Source organism: Vidua chalybeata (genome assembly GCF_026979565.1).
Source record: "Vidua chalybeata isolate OUT-0048 chromosome 1 unlocalized genomic scaffold, bVidCha1 merged haplotype SUPER_1_unloc_2, whole genome shotgun sequence".
Lineage (NCBI taxonomy): Eukaryota > Metazoa > Chordata > Aves > Passeriformes > Viduidae > Vidua > Vidua chalybeata.
This window is the reverse complement of record NW_026530280.1, coordinates 1-21,975: the sequence shown is the minus strand read 5'-3', so window position 1 is coordinate 21,975 and position 21,975 is coordinate 1. Positions and strand designations below refer to the sequence as shown.

General features: G+C 64.3%; 1 protein-coding gene across 1 annotated transcript; it reads left to right on the top strand.

Annotated features, from left to right (window-relative positions):
- Positions 1 to 226: 226 nt before the first annotated feature.
- SHARPIN (SHANK associated RH domain interactor) lies at positions 227 to 19,893 on the top strand (the record flags this gene model as incomplete). Its single annotated transcript, XM_053932980.1, has 14 exons — positions 227 to 289; positions 389 to 441; positions 707 to 717; positions 813 to 823; positions 889 to 1,438; positions 3,126 to 3,259; positions 3,703 to 3,764; positions 4,404 to 4,599; positions 10,648 to 10,808; positions 15,777 to 15,888; positions 16,696 to 16,875; positions 16,955 to 17,053; positions 17,139 to 17,282; positions 17,912 to 19,893. Coding segments are annotated over 14 exons (1,857 nt in total), but the record flags the coding sequence as incomplete, so codon positions are not given.
- Positions 19,894 to 21,975: the final 2,082 nt, after the last annotated feature.

The window sequence follows — 21,975 nt, the reverse complement described above, 5'->3', positions numbered from 1 at the left end:
CCCCCCGATCCCGTGGGATCCCCCCTGATCCCCAGGTGTTCCGCGAGTACGGGTTTCCCCTGATCCCATGGGATCCCCCCGATCCCATAGGATCCCCCCAATCCCCCAGGTGTTCTGCAAGTACAGGTCTGCCCCTGATCCTGTGTGATCCCCCCAGTCCCACAGGATCCCCCCCCCGATCCTGTGCGATCCCCCGTGATCCCGTGTGATCCCGTGTGATCCCCAGGTGTTCCGCGAGTACGGCTTTCCCCCTGATCCCATAGGATCCCGTGTGATCCCCCCTGATCCCGTGCGATCCCGTGTGATCCCCAGGTGTTCCACGAGTACAGCCTTCCCCCTGATTCCGTGTGATTCCGTGTGATCCCGTGTGATCCCGTGTGATCCCCAGGTGTTCCGCGAGTACGGCTTTCCCCCTGATCCCATAGGATCCCCCCTGATCCCGTGTGATCCCCTGTGATCCCCTGTGATCCCGTGTGATCCCATGTGATCCCATGTGATCCCCAGGTGTTCTGCGAGTACGGCTTTCCCCCTGATCCCATAGGATCCCGTGTGATCCCGTGTGATCCCGTGTGATCCCGTGCGATCCCGTGTGATCCCCAGGTGTTCCGCGAGTACGGCTTTCCCCCTGATCCCATAGGATCCCCCCTGATCCCGTGTGATCCCCTGTGATCCCCTGTGATCCCCTGTGATCCCCTGTGATCCCCAGGTGTTCTGCGAGTACGGCTTTCCCCCTGATCCCATAGGATCCCGTGTGATCCCGTGTGATCCCGTGTGATCCCCCGTGATCCCGTGTGATCCCGTGTGATCCCCAGGTGTTCCGCGAGTACGGCTTTCCCCCTGATCCCATAGGATCCCGTGTGATCCCGTGTGATCCCGTGTGATCCCCAGGTGTTCCGCGAGTACGGCTTTCCCCCCGCGGCGCAGCGCTGGATCATCGGGCAGAGCCTGTGCCGGGACGGGCGCAGCCTGGGCTCCTACGGCATCCGCCGCGACGGGGACCCGGCCTTCCTCTTCCTGCTCTCCGCGCCGCCGCCGCCGGCACCGGGAATGGCGCCGGGAGCGGCACCGGGAATGGCACCGGGAATGGCACCGGGAATGGCACCGGGAGCGGCACCGGGAATGGCACCGGGAATGGCACCGGGAATGGCACCGGCACCGGGAATGGCACCGGGAATGGCACCGGGATTGGCACCGGGAACGGCACCGGGAATGGCACCGGGAGCGGCACCGGGAATGGCACCGGGAATGGCACCGGCACCGGGAATGGCACCGGGAATGGCACCGGCGCCGGGAATGGCACCGGGAATGGCACCGGGATCGGCGCCGGGAGCCCAGCGGCAGCGGCAGGCGCAGGAGCTGCTGCGCGCCGCGGGGCTGCACGGGGACGGGGACGGACACGGGGACGGGGACGGGGACGGGGACGGCTCACCTGGCGCAGGTACGGCCTCGGAGCCTTCCTCTGCATCATCATCCTGCCGCTTCCTCTTCATCATTCCCGGCCTGCCTCTTCCTCACCATCCTCATCCTGCCCCTTCCTCATCAGCGTCCTCAGTCTGCTCTTTCCTCCTCACCATCCTCATCCTGGTCCTTCCTCATCATAATTCTCATCCTGCCCCTTCCTCATCATCATCCTCAGCCTGCCCCTTCCTCATCATCATCCTCATCCTGCCCCTTCCTCATCATCATCCTCATCCTGCCCCTTCCTCATCATCATCCTCATCCTGCCCCTTCCTCTTCATCATTCTCAGCGTGCGCCTTCTCATCATCGTCCTCATCCTGCCCCTTCCTCATCATCATCCTCATCCTGCCCCTTCCTCATCATTCTCAGCCTGCCTCTTCCTCATCATCATCCTCATCCTGCCCCTTCCTCATCATTCTCAGCCTGCCTCTTCCTCCTCATCATCATCCTCAGCTTGCTGCTCCTGCTCTTTCCTCCTCATCATCCTTAGCCTGCCTCTTACTCCTCATCATCCTCATCCTGCCCCTTCCTCACCATCCTCACCCTGCTGCTCCTGCTCCTTCCTCCTCCTCATCATCCTCATCCTGCCCCTTCCCCACCATCCTCCCCCTGCTGCTCCTACTCCTTCCTCTTCCTCATCATCCTCAGCCTGCTCCTTCTTCCCCACCATCCTCACCCTGCTGCTCCTGCTCCTTCCTCATCATCCTCAGCGTGCCCCTTCCTCACCATCCTCATCCTGCTCCTTTCTCTTCATCATCCTCATCCTGCCCCTTCCTCATCATCATCCTCAGTCTGCCCCTTCTTCCTCACCATCCTCACCCTGCTGCTCCTGCTCCTTCTTCCTCATCATCCTCATCCTGCCCCTTCCTCATCAGCATGCTCAGTCTGCTCCTTCTTCCTCATCATCCTCATCCTGCCCCTTCCTCACCATCCTCCCCCTGCTGCTCCTGCTCCTTTCTCATCCTGCCCCTTCCTCTTCATCATCCTCATCCTGCCCCTTCCCCACCATCCTCACCCTACTGCTCCTGCCCCTTCCTCATCATCATCCTCATCCTGCCCCTTCCTCATCATCATTCCCGGCCTGCCTCTTCCTCACCATCCTCATCCTGCCCCTTCCTCATCAGCATCCTCAGTCTGCTCTTTCCTCCTCATCATCCTCATCCTGGTCCTTCCTCATCAGCGTCCTCAGTCTGCTCTTTCCTCCTCACCATCCTCATCCTGCTGCTCCTGCCCCTTCCTCTTCATCATCCTCATCCTGCCCCTTCCTCACCATCCTCCCCCTGCTGCTCCTGCTCCTTTCTCATCCTGCCCCTTCCTCCTCATCATCCTCATCCTGCCCCTTCCCCACCATCCTCCCCCTGCTGCTCCTGCCCCTTCCTCCTCCTCATCATCCTCATCCTGCCCCTTCCTCACCATCCTCCCCCTGCTGCTCCTGCTCCTTTCTCATCCTGCCCCTTCCTCTTCATCATCCTCATCCTGCCCCTTCCTCACCATCCTCCCCCTGCTGCTCCTGCTCCTTTCTCATCCTGCTCCTTCCTCCCCCTGCCCCGTTCCTCCCTTCTCCTTTTCTCCTCCCGTTCCCTCTCGCTGCTGCTCCCGTCCCCCTGCGGTGCCGGTGCCGGTGCCGGTGCCGGTGCCAGCCCGCGCCGTGTCCGGCTGTCCCCAGGCCGTGTCCCCGAGGAGCCCCCGGAGCGGATGGACATCGGGGACATCCAGGCTCACCTGGACTCGCTGCAGCTCTGGGATGGCACCGGGGCCCCGCCCGCGGCCCCTGAGCCCCGCCCACCCTCACCTGAGCAGGTATGGGGGGTCCTCATCCTCATCCTGATCCCAATCCCTGATCCCGATCCCACTGCCCCTGAGCCCCGCCCACCCTCACCTGAGCAGGTACGGGGGGTCCTGATCCTTATCCTCATCCTCATCCTGATCCCAATCCCTGATCCCGATCCCACTGCCCCTGAGCCCCGCCCGCCCTCACCTGAGCAGGTACGGGGGGTCCTGATCCTTATCCTCATCCTCATCCTCATCCTGATCCCACTGCCCCTGAGCCCCGCCTGCCCTCACCTGAGCAGGTACGGGGGGGTCCTGATCCTGATCCCGATCCCTGATCCCAGTCCCAGTGTTCCAGGGTGGACACTGCCCCTGAGCACCGCCCACCCCCACCTGGCCGGGCTGTGAGATGTGCCCTGTTCCCATTCCCAATCCCTTTCCCATTCCCAGCCCCAATCCCAATCCCGTTGCAGGCGGGCTGGCCGTGCCCCCGGTGCACGTTCCTGATCAAGCCCACGCGCCCGGGCTGCGAGATGTGCCCTGTTCCCAATCCCATCCCAATCCCGTTCCCAATCCCAATCCCGTTCCCGTTGCAGGCGGGCTGGCCGTGCCCCCGGTGCACGTTCCTGAACAAGCCCACGCGCCCGGGCTGCGAGATGTGCCCTGTTCCCAATCCCATCCCAATCCCGTTCCCAATCCCAATCCCGTTCCCGTTCCCAATCCCGTTCCCAATCCCGTTCCCAATCCCGTTCCCATTCCTAATCCCAATCCCGTTCCCATTCCCATCCCGTTCCCATTCCCGTTCCCGTTCCCAATCCCAGTCCCATTCCCAATCCTGTTCCCGTTCCTGTTGCAGGTGGACTGGCCATGACCCCAGCCCCATTCCCAATCCCATCCCAATCCCGTTCCCGTTCCCATTCCCATTCCCGTTCCCAATCCCGTTCCCGTTCCCGTTGCAGGCGGGCTGGCCGTGCCCCCGGTGCACGTTCCTGAACAAGCCCACGCGCCCGGGCTGCGAGATGTGCCCTGTTCCTGTTCCCTACCCCATCCCAATCCCAATCCCATTCCCGTTCCCGTTCCCAATCCCATTCCCAATCCCAATCCCATTCCCGTTCCCATTCCCGTTCCCAATCCCGTTCCCGTTCCCGTTCCCAATCCCATTCCCGTTCCCAATCCCGTTCCCGTTCCCGTTGCAGGCGGGCTGGCCGTGCCCCCGGTGCACGTTCCTGAACAAGCCCACGCGCCCGGGCTGCGAGATGTGCAGCGCCCCCCGGCCCGAGGGCTACCGCGTGCCCGGGGGGCACCGGCCCGACCCCGCCGAGCTGCGGCGGCTGCAGCGGGAGCGCGACGGGGCCCGCCAGTGCCAGCAGGTACGGGGATCTATGGGATCTGTGGGATCAATGGGATCTGTGGGATCAATGGGATCAGCGCGACGGGGCCCGCCAGTGCCAGCAGGTACGGGGTCAGACATGGGATCTATGGGATCAATGGGATCAATGGGATCAATGGGATCAATGGGATCAGCGCAACGGGGCCCGCCAGTGCCAGCAGGTACGGGGATACGGGATCAGGGATTTATGGGATCAATGGGATCAATGGGATCAATGGGATCAATGGGATCAATGGGATCAGCGCAACGGGGCCCGCCAGTGCCAGCAGGTACGGGGATACGGGATCAGGGATTTATGGGATCAATGGGATCAATGGGATCAATGGGATCAGCGCGACGGGGCCCGCCAGTGCCAGCAGGTACGGGGTCAGATATGGGATCTATGGGATCAATGGGATCAATGGGATCAGCGCGACGGGGCCCGCCAGTGCCAGCAGGTACGGGGATACGGGATCAGGGATTTATGGGATCAATGGGATCAATGGGATCAATGGGATCAATGGGATCAATGGGATCAGCGCGACGGGGCCCGCCAGTGCCAGCAGGTACGGGGTCAGATATGGGATCTATGGGATCAATGGGATCAATGGGATCAATGGGATCAATGGGATCAGCGCGACGGGGCCCGCCAGTGCCAGCAGGTACGGGGATACGGGATCAGGGATTTATGGGATCTATGGGATCAATGGGATCAATGGGATCAGCGTGACATGGCCCGCCAGTGCCAGCAGGTACGGGGTCAGATATGGGATCTATGGGATCAATGGGATCAATGGGATCAATGGGATCAATGGGATCAGCGTGACATGGCCCGCCAGTGCCAGCAGGTACGGGGATATGGGATCTGTGGGATATAGGATCAGTGGGATCAATGGGATCAGGGACTGGGGGATCCATCAGTACCTGGAGTGGGATCTGGCAGTTCTGGGATCAGGGATCCGTCAGTACCTGGAGTGGGATCTGGCAGTTCTGGGATCAGGGATCCGTCTCTCCGTCCTTCCCCCACACCAGCCCAGGAGCCGTTGGGTTGTTCCTGTTCCTGGGATCCATCCCCGTTCCCAGAATCCATTCCCATTCCTGGGATCTCTTCCCATTCCTGGGATCTGTCCCCATTCCCATTCCCAGGATCCATCCCCGTTCCTGGGATCTGTTCCCATTCCCAGGATCCATCCCTATTTCCATCCCCATTCCCTGGATCTGTCCCCATTCCTGGGATCTGTTCCCATTCCAAGGCCCCCGGAGGGGATCCCGGGGGCACTGACAGATCCCTCTCCCCTCTCCCTGGAGGGGATCCCGGGGGCACTGACAGATCCCTCTCCCCTCTCCCTGGAGGGGATCCCGGGGCTCCTGGGGGCACTGACGGATCCCTCTTCAATCCCTCCCCTCTCCCCTCTCGGATCCCTCTCCCCTCTCCCTGGAGGGGATCCCGGGGGCACTGACGGATCCCTCCCCTCTCCCCTGTCCCCTCTCCCCTCTCCCCCCTCTCCCCTCTCCCCTCTCGGATCCCTCTCCCCTCTCTCCCCTCTCCCCTCACGGATCCCTCTCCCCTCTCTCCCCTCTCCCCTCTCCCCTCTCTCCCCTCTCACCTGTCCCCTCTCCCCTCTCTCCCCTCTCCCCTCACGGATCCCTCTCCCCTCTCTCCCCTCTCCCCTCTCGGATCCCTCTCCCCTCTCCCCTCTCCCCTCTCTCCCCTCTCCCCTCTCAGATCCCTCTCCCCTCTCCCCTCTCCCCTCTCTCCCCTCTCTCCCCTCTCCCCTCACGGATCCCTCTCCCCTCTCTCCCCTCTCCCCTCTCGGATCCCTCTCCCCTCTCCCCTCTCTCCCCTCTCCCCTCTCGGATCCCTCTCCCCTCTCCCCTCTCTCCCCTCTCCCCTCTCAGATCCCTCTCCCCTCTCCCCTCTCCCCTCTCCCCTCTCTCTCCCCTCTCCCCTCTCAGATCCCCCTCCCCTCTCCCCTCTCTCTCCCCTCTCCCCTCTCAGATCCCTCTCCCCTCTCCCCTCTCTCTCTCTCCCTCTCCCCTCTCCCCTCTCCCCTCTCTCCCCTCTCCCCTCTCAGATCCCCCTCCCCTCTCTCCGCTCTCTCCCGGATCCGCCGCAGCCGGGACGGAGCGAGGACGGCTCCGCCGGGGCCCTGCAGGGATTCCTGCGCCTCTCCTCCGACTTCGGCTGACCCGGGACCCCCCCGGGACCCCCCAGATCCCCCAGGAGCTCCTGGGATCCCCCCGGGACCCCTGGGGCCCCCAGAACTCCACCAGGACTCCCCAGCCCCTCCTGACCCATGGGACCCCCACGGGACCCCTCTGGACTCCTGGGGTCCCCTCAGGACCCCCTCAGAGACCCCCCCAGACCCCCTGGATTCATGGGATCCTCACGGGACCCCTCTGGAATCCTGGGATCCCCGGGACCCCCTCAGAGACCCCCCCAGACCCCCTGGATTCATGGGATCCTCACGGGACCCCTCTGGAATCCTGGGATCCCTGGGACCCCCTCAGAGACCCCCCCCCCCCCCCCAGGACCCCCTATGCCCAGCCCTGAGTGGGTTCTGGAATGTTCTGCTGGGGGTGTTGGGGGGACGTGCCACCCACTGGGGGGGTCTCGGGGGGATCCCCAGGTGGGGGTGGGGCTGATCCCATCACTGTCCCCCAGCATTGTCCCGTGGGGGGGATGGGCACCATTGGAGCTGGGCTGGGGGGGCTCAGGGTCAGGGGGCTCTGAGACTCTGGGGGTCTCTGGTTTGGGGGGGGTGTCATTGGGGTGACACATTTTGGGTTCTTGGACTGGGGGAACCTCAGGTTTGGCATCCCAGGTTTGGGGGGCCGTGATCAGGGGATCGCTCAGGTTTGGGGTCTCTCAGGTTTGGCATCCCAGGTTTGGGGGGCCGTGATCAGGGGATCGCTCAGGTTTGGGGTCTCTCAGGTTTAGGGGTCCCAGATTTGGGGGGCCATGATCAGGGGATCGCTCAGGTTTGGGGTCTCTCAGGTTTGGGGGTCCCAGGTTTGGGGGGCTGTGATCAGGGGATCTCTCAGGCTTGGGGTCTCAGGTTTGGGGTCTCTGAGATTTGGGGTCTCTCATGTTTGGGGTCTCTCAGGTTTAGGGTCTCAGGTTTGGGATTCTCAGGTTTGGGGTCCCAGGTTTGGGTCTCTGAGGTATGGGGTCTCAGATTTGGGGTCTCAGGTTTGGGATTCTCAGGTTTGGCATCCCAGGTTTGGGGTCTCAGGTTTGGGGTCTCAGGTTTGCGGTCTCAGGTTTGGGGTCTCTCAGGTTTGAGGTCTTGGGTTTGGGGTCGCAGGTTTGGGATTCTCAGGTTTGGGGTCCCAGGTTTGGGCTCTCTCAGGTTTGGGCTCTCTGAGATTTGGGGTCTCTCAGGTTTGGGGTCCCAGGTTTGGGCTCTCTCATGTTTGGGGTCTCTGAGGTTTGGGCTCTCTCAGGTTTGGGGTCTCTCAGGTTTGGGGGTCCCAGATTTGGGGTCTCTCAGGTTTGGGGGTCCCAGATTTGGGGTCTCTCAGGTTTGGGGTCTCTGAGGTTTGGGCTCTCTCAGGTTTGGGCTCTCTCAGGTTTGGGGGTCCTGTGCTCTGGGGGTCCCCAGTCCTCACCTGGCACTGCGTCAGTGGGGGGGAGGTGTGTGTGGGGGGGGGGGGTCTCTGCTGAGCCGTGGCCCCAAATTTGGGGGTCGTGGTTCTGTCACCCATTAAAGCCTCGTCCCACCCCCGGCTCCGGCGGCTCCGTCTGTGGGGAGGGGGCTGGGGGGGCTCGGGGCATTCTGGGGTTTGGGGGGTCCCATTCCCACCTGGATCCTGGGGATTCCCTGGAGCATCTCTGGAGCTGAAACCCCTCCAAGTGTCCCCAGAATGTCCCCAGGAGCCCTTGGGAACCCCCTGGCAAGTTTGGGACACTCCAGGAGATGGCTCAGGGCTGGGACAGCCCCCCCTGCCCTTCCACTTCCTTCCCCTTCTTTCCCTTTCCCCACTTCCCTTTTTTCCCCTTCCCCATTCTCCATCTGCATTTCCCTCTTTGCTCATTGCTTTCCTTTTTCCCTTCTTCTTTTCCCCTTTCCCTTTTTCCCTTTCCCCTCTCCCCTTCCCCTTTCCTCTTTCCCCTCTCCCCTTCCCCTTTCCCCTTTCCTCCCACTCCTCTCCTTTTCCCCTTTTCCCATTCCCCTTTTCCCCTTCCCCTTGGGATGTCCCTCACTGGGGTCATCCCTGACCGGGGTCATTCCTGTCCCTGACCACGACCAGTCCATTCCCACTGGGGTCATTCCCATCCCTGACCGGGGTCATTCCCGTCCCTGACCAGGGTCATTCCCATTCCTGACCGGGGTCATTCCTGTCCCTGACCACGACCAGTCCATTCCCACTGGGGTCATTCCCATTCCTGACCGGGGTCATTCCCATTCCTGTTTCTGACTGGGGTCATTCCCATTCCTGTCCCTGACCGGGGTCATTCCCATTCCCATTCCTGACTGGGGTCATTCCCGTTCCTGACCGGGGTCATTCCCATTCCTGTCCCTGACCGGGGTCATTCCTGTCCCTGACCACGACCAGTCCATTCCCACTGGGGTCATTCCCATCCCTGACCGGGGTCATTCCCATTCCTGACCGGGGTCATTCCCATTCCCATTCCTGACTGGGGTCATTCCCGTTCCTGACCGGGGTCATTCCCATTCCTCTCCCTGACCGGGGTCATTCCTGTCCCTGACCATGACCAGTCCATTCCCACTGGGGTCATTCCCGTTCCTGACCGGGGTCATTCCCATCCCTGACCGGGGTCATTCCCATTCCTGATTGGGGTCATTCCCATTCCTGACCGGAGTCATTCCCGTTCCTGACCGGGGTCATTCCCATTCCCATTCCTGATTGGGGTCATTCCCGTTCCTAACCAGGGTCATTCCCGTTCCTGTTTCTGACCGGGGTCATTCCTGTCCCTGACCATGACCAGTCCATTCCCACTGGGTTCATTCCCGTTCCTGACCGGGGTCATTCCCATCCCTGACCGGGGTCATTCCCATCCCTGACCAGAGTCATTCCCATTCCTGACCGGGGTCATTCCCATTCCTGACCGGGGTCATTCCTGTCCCTGACCATGACCAGTCCATTCCCACTGGGGTCATTCCCGTTCCTGACTGGAGTCATTCCCATCCCTGACCGGGGTCATTCCCGTTCCCGTTCCTGACCGGGGTCATTCCCATTCCTGTCCCTGACCATGACCAGTCCATTCCCACTGGGGTCATTCCCGTTCCTAACCAGGGTCATTCCCATTCCTGTCCCTGACCGGGGTCATTCCTGTTCCTGTCCCTAACCATAACCAGTTCATTCCCATTGGGGTCATTCCCATTCCTGACCGGGGTCATTCCCATTCCCATTCCTGACTGGGGTCATTCCCGTTCCTGACCGGGGTCATTCCCATTCCCATTCCCGTTCCCATTTCTGACCGGGGTCATTCCCGTCCCTGACCCATCCATTCCCCACTGAGATCATTCCATGACTGGGGCCGTTCCCATTCCCTAGTGGGGCTGTGTTCCCATTTCCTAATGGGGCCATTCCCATCCCAAATGGGGCCATTCCCATTCCCGTTCCCATTCCCTACTGGGGCTGTTCCCATTTCCTGCCATGGCGCTTCCCTGGCCTGCACCGTTCCTGTTCCTTACTTGGAACCATTCCAATTCCCGTTCCCATTCCCGTTCCCGTTTTCCAGCAGCCGCTCCCGTTTTTCCCGTTTTTCCCGTTTTTCCCATTTTCCCCGTTTCTGTCCCCGTTCCCAGGCGCTGGAGGCGGAGCGGCAGCGGAACTTCCAGCAGCCGCTCCCGTTTTTCCCGTTTTTCCCATTTTCCCCGTTTTTCCCCCGTTCCCAGGCGCTGGAGGCGGAGCGGCAGCGGAACTTCCAGCAGCCGCTCCCGTTTTTCCCGTTTTTCCCATTTTCCCCGTTTCTGTCCCCGTTCCCAGGCGCTGGAGGCAGAGTGGCAGCGGAACTTCCAGCAGCCGCTCCCGTTTTTCCCGTTTTTCCCATTTTCCCCGTTTCTGTCCCCGTTCCCAGGCGCTGGAGGCGGAGCGGCAGCGGAACTTCCAGCAGCTGCTGCGGGCGGAGCAGGCGGAGCTGGTGCCGAACCCGGAGCCGCTCGAGTGCGGGATCTGCCTGCAGGAGGTGCCGGCGGGCCGGGCCGTGCTGCTGCGGGACTGCCTGCACAGCTTCTGCAGGTACCGCGGCCACGACGCACCTGGGCACACCTGGGACACACCCGGGCACACCTGGGATACACCTGGGCACACCTGGGCACACCTGGGCACACCTGGGCACACCTGGGATACACCTGGGCACACCTGGGATACACCTGGGATACACCTAGGCACACCTGGGCACACCTTGGATACACCTGGGATACACCTGGGCACATCTGGGATACACCTGGGCACACCTGGGATACACCTGGGCACACCTGGGCACACCTGGGCACACCTGGGACACACCTGGGACACACCTGGGATACACCTGGACACACCTGGGATACACCTGGGCACACCTGGGACACACCTGGGACACACCTGGGATACACCTGGACACACCTGGGCACACCTGGGATACACCTGGGCACACTTGGGATACACCTAGGATACACCTGGGCACACCTGGGATACACCTGGACACACCTGGGCACACCTGGGCACACCTGGGATACACCTGGGATACACCTGGGCACACCTGGGCACACATGGGATACACCTGGGATACACCTGGGGACACATGGGTACACCTGGGATACACCTGGGATACACCTGGGCACAGCTGGCACACATGGGATACACCTGGGATACACCTGGGATACACCTGGGGACACATGGGTACACCTGGGATACACTGGGATACACCTGGGCAAACCTGGGACACAGATGGGCACACCTGGGATACAACTGGACACACCTGGGCACACCTGGGATACACCTGGGATACACCTGAGACCCCCCCAACCACTGCCGGGACCGTCCCAGCATCCCCCACACCAGAGTGACCACTGACCTCCCCCCCCCGGCAGTGACCACCCAGTGGCCCCCCAGTGACCCCCCAGTGACCACCCAGTGACCATCCCAGTGACCATCCAGTGACCATCCCAGTGACCACCAGTGACCACCCAGTGACCATTCCAGTGACCATCCCAGTGACCACCCCAGTGACCACCAGTGACCACCCAGTGACCATCCCAGTGACCATCCCAGTGACCACTCAGTGACCCCCCAGTGACCACCCGGTGACCCCCCAGTGACCACCCCAGTGACCACCCAGTGACCACCCAGTGACCATCCCAGTGACCATCCCAGTGACCACCCAGTGACCACCCAGTGACCACCCAGTGACCATCCCAGTGACCACCCAGTGACCATCCCAGTGACCATCCCAGTGACCACCCAGTGACCATCCCAGTGACCATCCCAGTGACCACCCCAGTGACCACCAGTGACCACCCAGTGACCATCCCAGTGACCATCCCAGTGACCACCCAGTGACCCCCCAGTGACCACCCGGTGACCCCCCAGTGACCACCCCAGTGACCACCAGTGACCACCCAGTGACCACCCAGTGACCACCCAGTGACCATCCCAGTGACCACCCAGTGACCACCCAGTGACACCCCAGTGACCATCCCAGTGACCACCCAGTGACCATCCCAGTGACCATCCCAGTGACCACCCAGTGACCATCCCACTGACCATCCAGTGACCCCCCAGTGACCATCCCAGTGACCACCCAGTGACCACCCAGTGACCATCCAGTGACCCCCCAGTGACCATCCCAGTGACCATCCCAGTGACCACCCAGTGACCACCCAGTGACCATCCCAGTGACCACCCAGTGACCATCCCAGTGACCCCCCAGTGACCACCCAGTGACCATCCCAGTGACCATCCCAGTGACCATCACAGTAACCATCCCAGTGACCCCCCAGTGACCACCCAGTGACCACCCCCACTCCATCCCAATGACCACCAAGTGACCACCCAGTGGCCATCCCAGTGACCACCCAGTGACCATCCAGTGACCACCCCCACACCACCCCAGTGACCATCCAGTGACCACCCCCACTCCAGCCCAGTGACCCCCCAGTGACCACCCCCACTCCAGCCCAGTGACCACCAGTGACCACCAGTGACCATCCCCACTCCACCCAGTGACCACCCAGTGACCACCCAGTGACCATCCCAGTGACCACCCAGTGACCATCCCAGTGACCATCCCAGTGACCACCCAGTGACCACCCAGTGACCATACCAGTGACCATCCAGTGACCCCCCAGTGACCACCCAGTGACCATCCCAGTGACCATCCCAGTGACCACCCAGTGACCATCCCAGTGACCACCCAGTGACCCCCCAGTGACCACCCAGTGACCATCCCAGTGACACCCCAGTGACCCCCCAGTGACCACCCAGTGACCACCCAGTGACCATACCAGTGACCATCCCAGTGACCCCCCAGTGACCACCCAGTGACCATCCCAGTGACCATCCCAGTGACCACCCAGTGACCATCCCAGTGACCATCCCAGTGACCCCCCAGTGACCCCCCAGTGACCATCCCAGTGACCATCCCAGTGACCACCAGTGACCACCCAGTGACCACCCCAGTGACCATCCCAGTGACCACCCAGTGACACCCCAGTGACCCCCCAGTGACCACCCAGTGACCATCCCAGTGACCATCCCAGTGACCACCCAGTGACCATCCCAGTGACCATCCCAGTGACCATCCCAGTGACCCCCCAGTGACCACCCAGTGACCCCCCAGTGACCCCCCAGTGACCATCCCAGTGACCATCCCAGTGACCACCAGTGACCACCCCCACTCCATCCCAATGACCACCAAGTGACCACCCAGTGACCACCCAGTGACCCCCCAGTGACCACCCAGTGACCACCCAGTGACCATCCCAGTGACCCCCCAGTGACCATCCCAGTGACCATCCCAGTGACCACCCAGTGACCATCCCAGTGACCATCCCAGTGACCACCAGTGACCACCCCCACTCCATCCCAATGACCACCAAGTGACCACCCAGTGGCCATCCCAGTGACCACCCAGTGACCACCCCCACACCACCCCAGTGACCATCCAGTGACCACCCCCACTCCAGCCCAGTGACCCCCCAGTGACCACCCCCACTCCAGCCCAGTGACCACCAGTGACCACCAGTGACCACCCAGTGACCACCCCAGTGAGCCCCCAGTGACCACCCAGTGACCCCCCAGTGACCACCCAATGACCACCCAGTGACCACCCAGTGAGCCCCCAGTGACCATCCCAGTGACCACCCAGTGACCACCCAGTGACCATCCAGTGACCATCCCAGTGACCATCCCAGTGACCATCCAGTGACCCCCCAGTGACCACCCAATGACCACCCAGTGACCATCCCAGTGACCACCCAGTGACCATCCCAGTGACCCCCCAGTGACCACCCAGTGACCATCCCAGTGACCATCCCAGTGACCCCCCAGTGACCACCCAGTGACCATCCCAGTGACCATCCCAGTGACCATCCCAGTGACCATCCAGTGACCCCCCAGTGACCACCCAATGACCACCCAGTGACCATCCCAGTGACCACCCAGTGACCACCCAGTGACCATCCAGTGACCCCCCAGTGACCACCCAATGACCACCCAGTGACCATCCCAGTGACCACCCAGTGACCACCCAGTGACCACCCAGTGACCATCCCAGTGACCATCCCAGTGACCCCCCAGTGACCATCCCAGTGACCACCCAGTGACCACCCAGTGACCATCCCAGTGACCACCCAGTGACCACCCAGTGACCATCCAGTGACCCCCCAGTGACCACCCAATGACCACCCAGTGACCACCCAATGACCACCCAGTGACCATCCCAGTGACCACCCAATGACCACCCAGTGACCATCCCAGTGACCATCCAGTGACCCAGTGACCATCCCAGTGACCATCCCAGTGACCATCCCAGTGACCACCCAGTGACCACCAGTGACCACCCAGTGACCATCCCAGTGACCACCCAGTGACCACCAGTGACCACCCAGTGACCACCAGTGACCACCCAGTGACCATCCCAGTGACCATCCCAGTGACCCAGTGACCATCCCAGTGACCATCACAGTGACCACCCCAGTGACCCCCCAGTGACCACCCCAGTGACCACCCCCACTCCACCCAGTGACCACCCAGTGACCATCCCAGTGACCACCCAGTGACCCCCCAGTGACCACCTGGTGACCACCCAGTGACCACCCCCACTCCATCCCAGTGAGCCCCCAGTGACCATCCCAGTGACCACCCAGTGACCACCCAGTGACCATCCAGTGACCATCCCAGTGACCATCCCAGTGACCATCCCAGTGACCATCCAGTGACCCCCCAGTGACCACCCAATGACCACCCAGTGACCATCCCAGTGACCACCCAGTGACCATCCCAGTGACCCCCCAGTGACCACCCAGTGACCATCCCAGTGACCATCCCAGTGACCCCCAGTGACCACCCAGTGACCATCCCAGTGACCATCCAGTGACCATCCCAGTGACCATCCAGTGACCCCCCAGTGACCACCCAATGACCACCCAGTGACCATCCCAGTGACCACCCAGTGACCACCCAGTGACCATCCAGTGACCCCCCAGTGACCACCCAATGACCACCCAGTGACCATCCCAGTGACCACCCAATGACCACCCAGTGACCATCCCAGTGACCACCCCAGTGACCACCAGTGACCACCCAGTGACCACCAGTGACCACCCAGTGACCATCCCAGTGACCATCCCAGTGACCATCCCAGTGACCATCCCAGTGACCATCACAGTGACCGTCCCTGAGCCCCCTGGTGTCCCCCAGCCCCCCGGTGTCCCCGAGCCCCCCCAGTGTCCCCGTGCCCCCCGTGCCCCCTGTGTCCCTCAGCCCCCCGGTGTCCCCGAGCCCCCTGTGTCCCTCAGCCCCCCGGTGTCCCTGAGCCCCCCGGTGTCCCCGCGCCCCCCTGTGTCCCTCAGCCCCCCGGTGTCCCCGAGCCCCCTGGTGTCCCCGAGCCCCCCCAGTGTCCCCGTGCCCCCCGTGCCCCCCTGTGTCCCTCAGCCCCCCAGTGTCCCTGAGCCCCCCGGTGTCCCCGCGCCCCCCGTGACGCCCGGGTGTCCCCGCTGTCCCCAGGGAGTGCCTGCGCCAGGTGATCAACTTCAGCGAGGAGCCGGTGGTGGCCTGTCCCTTCCGCGATGTCACCTACGCCTGCGGCAGCCACCTGCAGGAGCGCGAGATCCGCGCGGTGCGCCGGGGGTCCGGGGGGTCCGGGGGGTCCGGGGGTCACAGCCACGCCGCGGGGGCTCCCAGGGCACCGGGCTGTCCCCTTGGGCGGGGGCGGTGACACGGGGGTCCCCAGGGGTGGGTGATGGTCACTCAGGGGGTCCCAACGTGGACATGGCACCCCTGGTGCAGGGGCTGGTGACTCGGGGGTCCCCATGGGTGGGTGACGGTCACTCAGGGGGTCCCAACGTGGACATGCCACCCCTGGCATGGAAGCTGGCACAGGGTCCCCGTGGGTGGGTGACGGTCACTCAGGGGGTCCCAACGCCCCCCTCGATGTCCCCAATGTCGCAGCTGCTGTCCCCCAAGGAGCACGCGCAGTTCCTGGCGCGGTTCCTGGCACAGGGTCCCCGTGGGTGGGTGAGGGTCACTCAGGGGGTCCCAACGCCCCCCTCGATGTCCCCAATGTCGCAGCTGCTGTCCCCCGAGGAGCACGCGCGGTTCCTGGCACAGGGTCCCCCATGGGTGGGTGAGGGTCACTCAGGGGGTCCCAACGCCACCCCCCTCGATGTCCCCAATGTCGCAGCTGCTGTCCCCCGAGGAGCACGCGCAGTTCCTGGCGCGGTTCCTGGCACAGGGTCCCCGTGGGTGGGTGACGGTCACTCAGGGGGTCCCAACGCCACCCCCCTCGATGTCCCCAATGTCGCAGCTGCTGTCCCCCAAGGAGCACGCGCAGTTCCTGGCGCGGTTCCTGGCACAGGGTCCCCGTGGGTGGGTGACGGTCACTCAGGGGGTCCCAACGCCCCTCTCCGTGTCCCCAATGTCGCAGCTGCTGTCCCCCGAGGAGCACGCGCGGTTCCTGGCGCGGGGGCTGGCGCTGGCCGAGCGCCGCAGCCGGAACAGCTTCCACTGCCGGGGCCGGGACTGCCCGGGCTGGTGCTTCTACGAGGACGCGGTGAACGAGTTCCCGTGCCCGGTGTGCGGGGCCCTCAACTGCCTCCTCTGCAAGGTCAGCCCGGCGGGGTCCCGGGGTGGGGTCCCGGGGGGGGTCCCGGGGGTCCCGCGCTGACCCCCCCCGGCCCCCCCAGGCCATCCACGAGGGCCAGAACTGCCGGCAGTACCAGGACGAGCTGCAGCTGCGGGCGCTCCACGACGCGGCGGCGCGCCAGACGCGGGACATGCTGCAGGTGCGGGGGCTCCTCGGGGGGCCGGGGAGGGGGTCCGGGGGGGGGTCCCCGCGGCCCTGACCCCCCCTCCCCGTGCCCCCCCCAGACGCTGGTGCAGCGGGGCGAGGCCATGCACTGCCCCACGTGCCGCATCGTGGTGCAGAAGAAGGACGGGTGCGACTGGATCCGCTGCACCGTGTGCCAGACCGAGATCTGCTGGGTCACCAAGGGACCCCGATGGGGACCGGCGGTGAGGGGGGGGCCGGGGGGGGGGGGTCCCGGGGGGTTTGGGGTGAGCGGGGACCCCGGGAGATCCGGGGGGATCCAGGGGGATCCGCTGCACCGTGTGCCAGACCGAGATCTGCTGGGTCACCAAGGGACCCCGATGGGGACCGGCGGTGAGGGGGGGGCCGGGGGGGTCCTGAAATGAGGGGGGGTCACCAAGAGCTGTGCTGGGGTCTCGGGGTGATGGGGGACCCCAGGGTGAGGGGGGGACACAGAGTGACCCCAGGGTGAGGGGGGGGACGCAGAGTGACCCCAGGGTGAGGGGGGGACACAGAGTGACCCCAGGGGGAGGGGGGGGCACAGAGTGACCCCAGGGGGAGGTGGGGGGGACACAGAGTGACCCCAGGGTGAGGGGGGGGACACAGAGTGACCCCAGGGTGAGGGGGGGACACAGAGTGACCCCAGGGTGAGGGGGGGGGGACACAGAGTGACCCCAGGGTGAGGAATTGGACACAGAGTGACCCCAGGGTGAGGAATTGGACACAGAGTGACCCCAGGGTGAGGGGGGGGACACAGAGTGACCCCAGGGTGAGGGGGGGGCACAGAGTGACCCCAGGGCGGGCTCCCAGCTGACCTCTGCCCTGTCCCCCCCAGGGTCCCGGGGACACCAGTGGCGGCTGTCGCTGCAACGTCAACGGGCAGAGGTGCCACCCCCGGTGCCAGAACTGCCACTGACCCCCCCCGGGACACCCCGGGGACACCTCGGGGACACCTCGGGGACACCCCCGGGACACCCCCGGGACACCCCGGGACTGACGGAGCCAGCACCGGGCCGGGGACGGCCGAGGGCGCCCGGAGAGGCCACGTCCAGCGGGGACAGAGAGAGCGGACACAGGGACAGACAGAGGGACAGGATGGACACACGGACCGAGGATGGACACGGGGACAGGGCCCAGGATGGACACACGGACAGAGCTCAGGATGGACACACGGACAGAGCTCAGGATGGACACACGGATAGAGCCCAGGATGGACACACGGACAGGGCCCAGGATGGACACACGGACAGAGCTCAGGATGGACACACGGACAGAGCTCAGGATGGACACACGGATAGAGCCCAGGATGGACACACGGACAGGGCCCAGGATGGACACACGGACAGAGCTCAGGATGGACACGGGGACAGGGCCCAGGATGGACACACGGACAGAGCTCAGGATGGACACGGGGACAGAGCCCAGGATGGACACACGGACAGAGCTCAGGATGGACACGGGGACAGGGCCCAGGATGGACACACGGACAGAGCCCAGGATGGACACACGGACCGAGGATGGACACACAGACAGAGCTCAGGATGGACACACGGACAGAGCTCAGGATGGACACATGGACCGAGGATGGACACACGGACAGAGCCCAGGATGGACACACGGACAGAGCTCAGGATGGACACACGGACCGAGGATGGACACGGGGACAGGGCCCAGGATGGACACACGGACAGAGCTCAGGATGGACACACGGACAGGGCCCAGGATGGACACACGGACAGAGCTCAGGATGGACACACGGATAGAGCCCAGGATGGACACACGGACCGAGGATGGACACACAGACAGGGCCCAGGATGGACACACGGACAGAGCTCAGGATGGACACACGGACCGAGGATGGACACGGGGACAGGGCCCAGGATGGACACACGGACAGAGCTCAGGATGGACACACGGACTGAGGATGGACACGGGGACAGGGCCCAGGATGGACACACGGACAGAGCTCAGGATGGACACATGGACCGAGGATGGACACACGGACAGAGCCCAGGATGGACACACGGACAGAGCTCAGGATGGACACACGGACCGAGGATGGACACGGGGACAGGGCCCAGGATGGACACACGGACAGAGCTCAGGATGGACACACGGACCGAGGATGGACACGGGGACAGGGCCCAGGATGGACACACGGACAGAGCTCAGGATGGACACACGGACCGAGGATGGACACGGGGACAGGGCCCAGGATGGACACACGGACAGAGCTCAGGATGGACACACGGACAGGGCCCAGGATGGACACACGGACAGAGCTCAGGATGGACACACGGACAGAGCTCAGGATGGACACACGGATAGAGCCCAGGATGGACACACGGACAGAGCTCAGGATGGACACACGGATAGAGCCCAGGATGGACACACGGACCGAGGATGGACACACAGACAGGGCCCAGGATGGACACACGGACAGAGCTCAGGATGGACACACGGACCGAGGATGGACACGGGGACAGGGCCCAGGATGGACACACGGACAGAGCTCAGGATGGACACACGGACCGAGGATGGACACGGGGACAGGGCCCAGGATGGACACACGGACAGAGCTCAGGATGGACACACGGACAGAGCTCAGGATGGACACACGGATAGAGCCCAGGATGGACACACGGACAGAGCTCAGGATGGACACACGGACCGAGGATGGACACACAGACAGGGCCCAGGATGGACACACGGACAGAGCTCAGGATGGACACGGGGACGGCCTCGGGGCGAGGAGGGGCCCCGGGACCCGTGGGGGGGCACAGCCCGGGGGGGGCCCAATAAAGCCACTGAGTGTCACAGGCTGGCACTGCCACCGCGTGGGGACAGGGACACGGGGACACCCCTGGGATGGGGACAGGGACACAGGGACACCCTGGCACTGCCACCTGCAGGGACAGGGACACGGCCCTGGGATGGGGACAGGGACATGGGGACACCCTGGCACTGCCACCGCATGGGGACAGGGACAATGGGACACCCTGGCACTGCCACCTGCAGGGACAGGGACACGGGGACACCCCCAGTGTGGGGACAGGGACACAGGGACGCCCTGGCCTGGCCACCCATGTGGGGACAGGGACACGGGGACACCCTGGCACTGCCACCTGCAGGGACAGGGACACAGGGACACCCCTGGAATGGGGACAGGGACACGGGGACACCCTGGCTCTGCCACCTGTGTGTGGACAGGGACACAGGGACACCCTGGCCTGGCCACCGTGTGGGGACAGGGACACGGGGACACTCCCGGGATGGGGACAATGACAGGGATGGGGATGGCATTCACACCCCAGCATGGGAATGGGGACAGCGAGGGGACAGCGGTCACACCCCAGGATGGGGACAGGGATGGGGACAGTGAGGGGACAGGGGTCACACCCCAGGATGGGGACAGTGACAGGGACAGGGGTCACTCCCCGGGATGGGGACAGTGACAGGGATGGGGACAGTGAGAGGGATCACTCCCGGGGATGGGGACAGGGACAGGGATGGGGACAGGGATAGTGACAGGGACAGGGGTCACTCCCGGGGATGGGGACAGGGACAGGGATGGGGACAGTGACAGGGACAGGGGTCACCCCAGGATGGGGACAGTGACAGGGATGGGGACAGTGACAGGGACAGGGGTCACTCCCGGGGATGGGGACAGGGACAGGGATGGGGACACTGAGGGGACAGGGGTCACCCCAGGATGGGGACACTGAGGGGACAGGGGTCACTCCCCGGGTGGGTCAGGGGGAGCTGGCGCTGAGGAGACCCCAAAGGCAGCGGGGCCGCGGTGGGGACATGGCACCGGCACGGCCTGGGCATGGCCTGACCCACAGCCTGACCCACGGCCTGACCCATGGCCTGGGGTACAGCCTGGCCTGGGCACGGCCTGACCCACAGCCAGACCCACAGCCTGACCCACGGCCTGGGGTACAGCCTGGGGTACAGCCTGACCCACGGCCTGACCCACGGCCTGACCCACGGCACCGGCACGGCCTGGGCACAGCCTGGGCACAGCCTGACCCACATCACCGGCATGGCCTGACCTGGGCACGGCCTGACCCACACCTGGCCCTACATCCCAGAGATTCGGCCCCACTCCCAGCCCTAGTGAGGACAGACCCAGCCCCACACAGACCCAGCCCCACATAGACCCAGCCCCACATAGACCCAGCCCCACATCCACACAGACCCAGCCCCACACAGGCCCAGCCCCACACAGAGCCAGCCCCACACAGACCCAGCCCCACATAGACCCAGCCCCACATCCACACAGAGCCAGCCCCACACAGACCCAGCCCCACTCCCAGCCCCACACAGAGCCAGCCCCACACCCCGCACAGAGCCAGCCCCACACAGAGCCAGCCCCACTCGGGTTTCTCTGGTGGAACCCCAGACTTTATTCCCACCCCGCAGCCCCGCGGGGGCCGAGGCTGGGGTCGAACACGGGGGGGGGTGAGGACCCCCCAATGCCCCTCCTGGGGGGGGGCCGCCGCCCCCTCCCCCCTCCCCCCCCCCCCGCGTGGGGGGCCGGGAGCTCGGGGGGCCCCCCCAGAGCCCGGTTTGGGGGCCCAGGCCCTACTTGGGGGGCCGATAAACCATCTTCCTGCTCTTGAGCACCGACCACTTGTGGCGCTTCAGGTAGTACAGCAGGGGCACGAGCAGCCCCGAGAGCAGCAGCACCTGGGGGGCACGGGGTCAGGGGGTCAGGGGGTCCCGAGGGCACCTGGGGGCTCGGGACCCCCCCCCGATCCCCTCTCAGCCACCCCGAGGCTCCCCCAGCCCCACCCTGAGACCCCCCCCGGGCCCCCAGCGCCCCCCGAGCCCCCTGCCCCACCCTGAGACCCCCAACCCCCCCCGAGGCCCCCCCAGCCCCCAGCCCCACCTTGA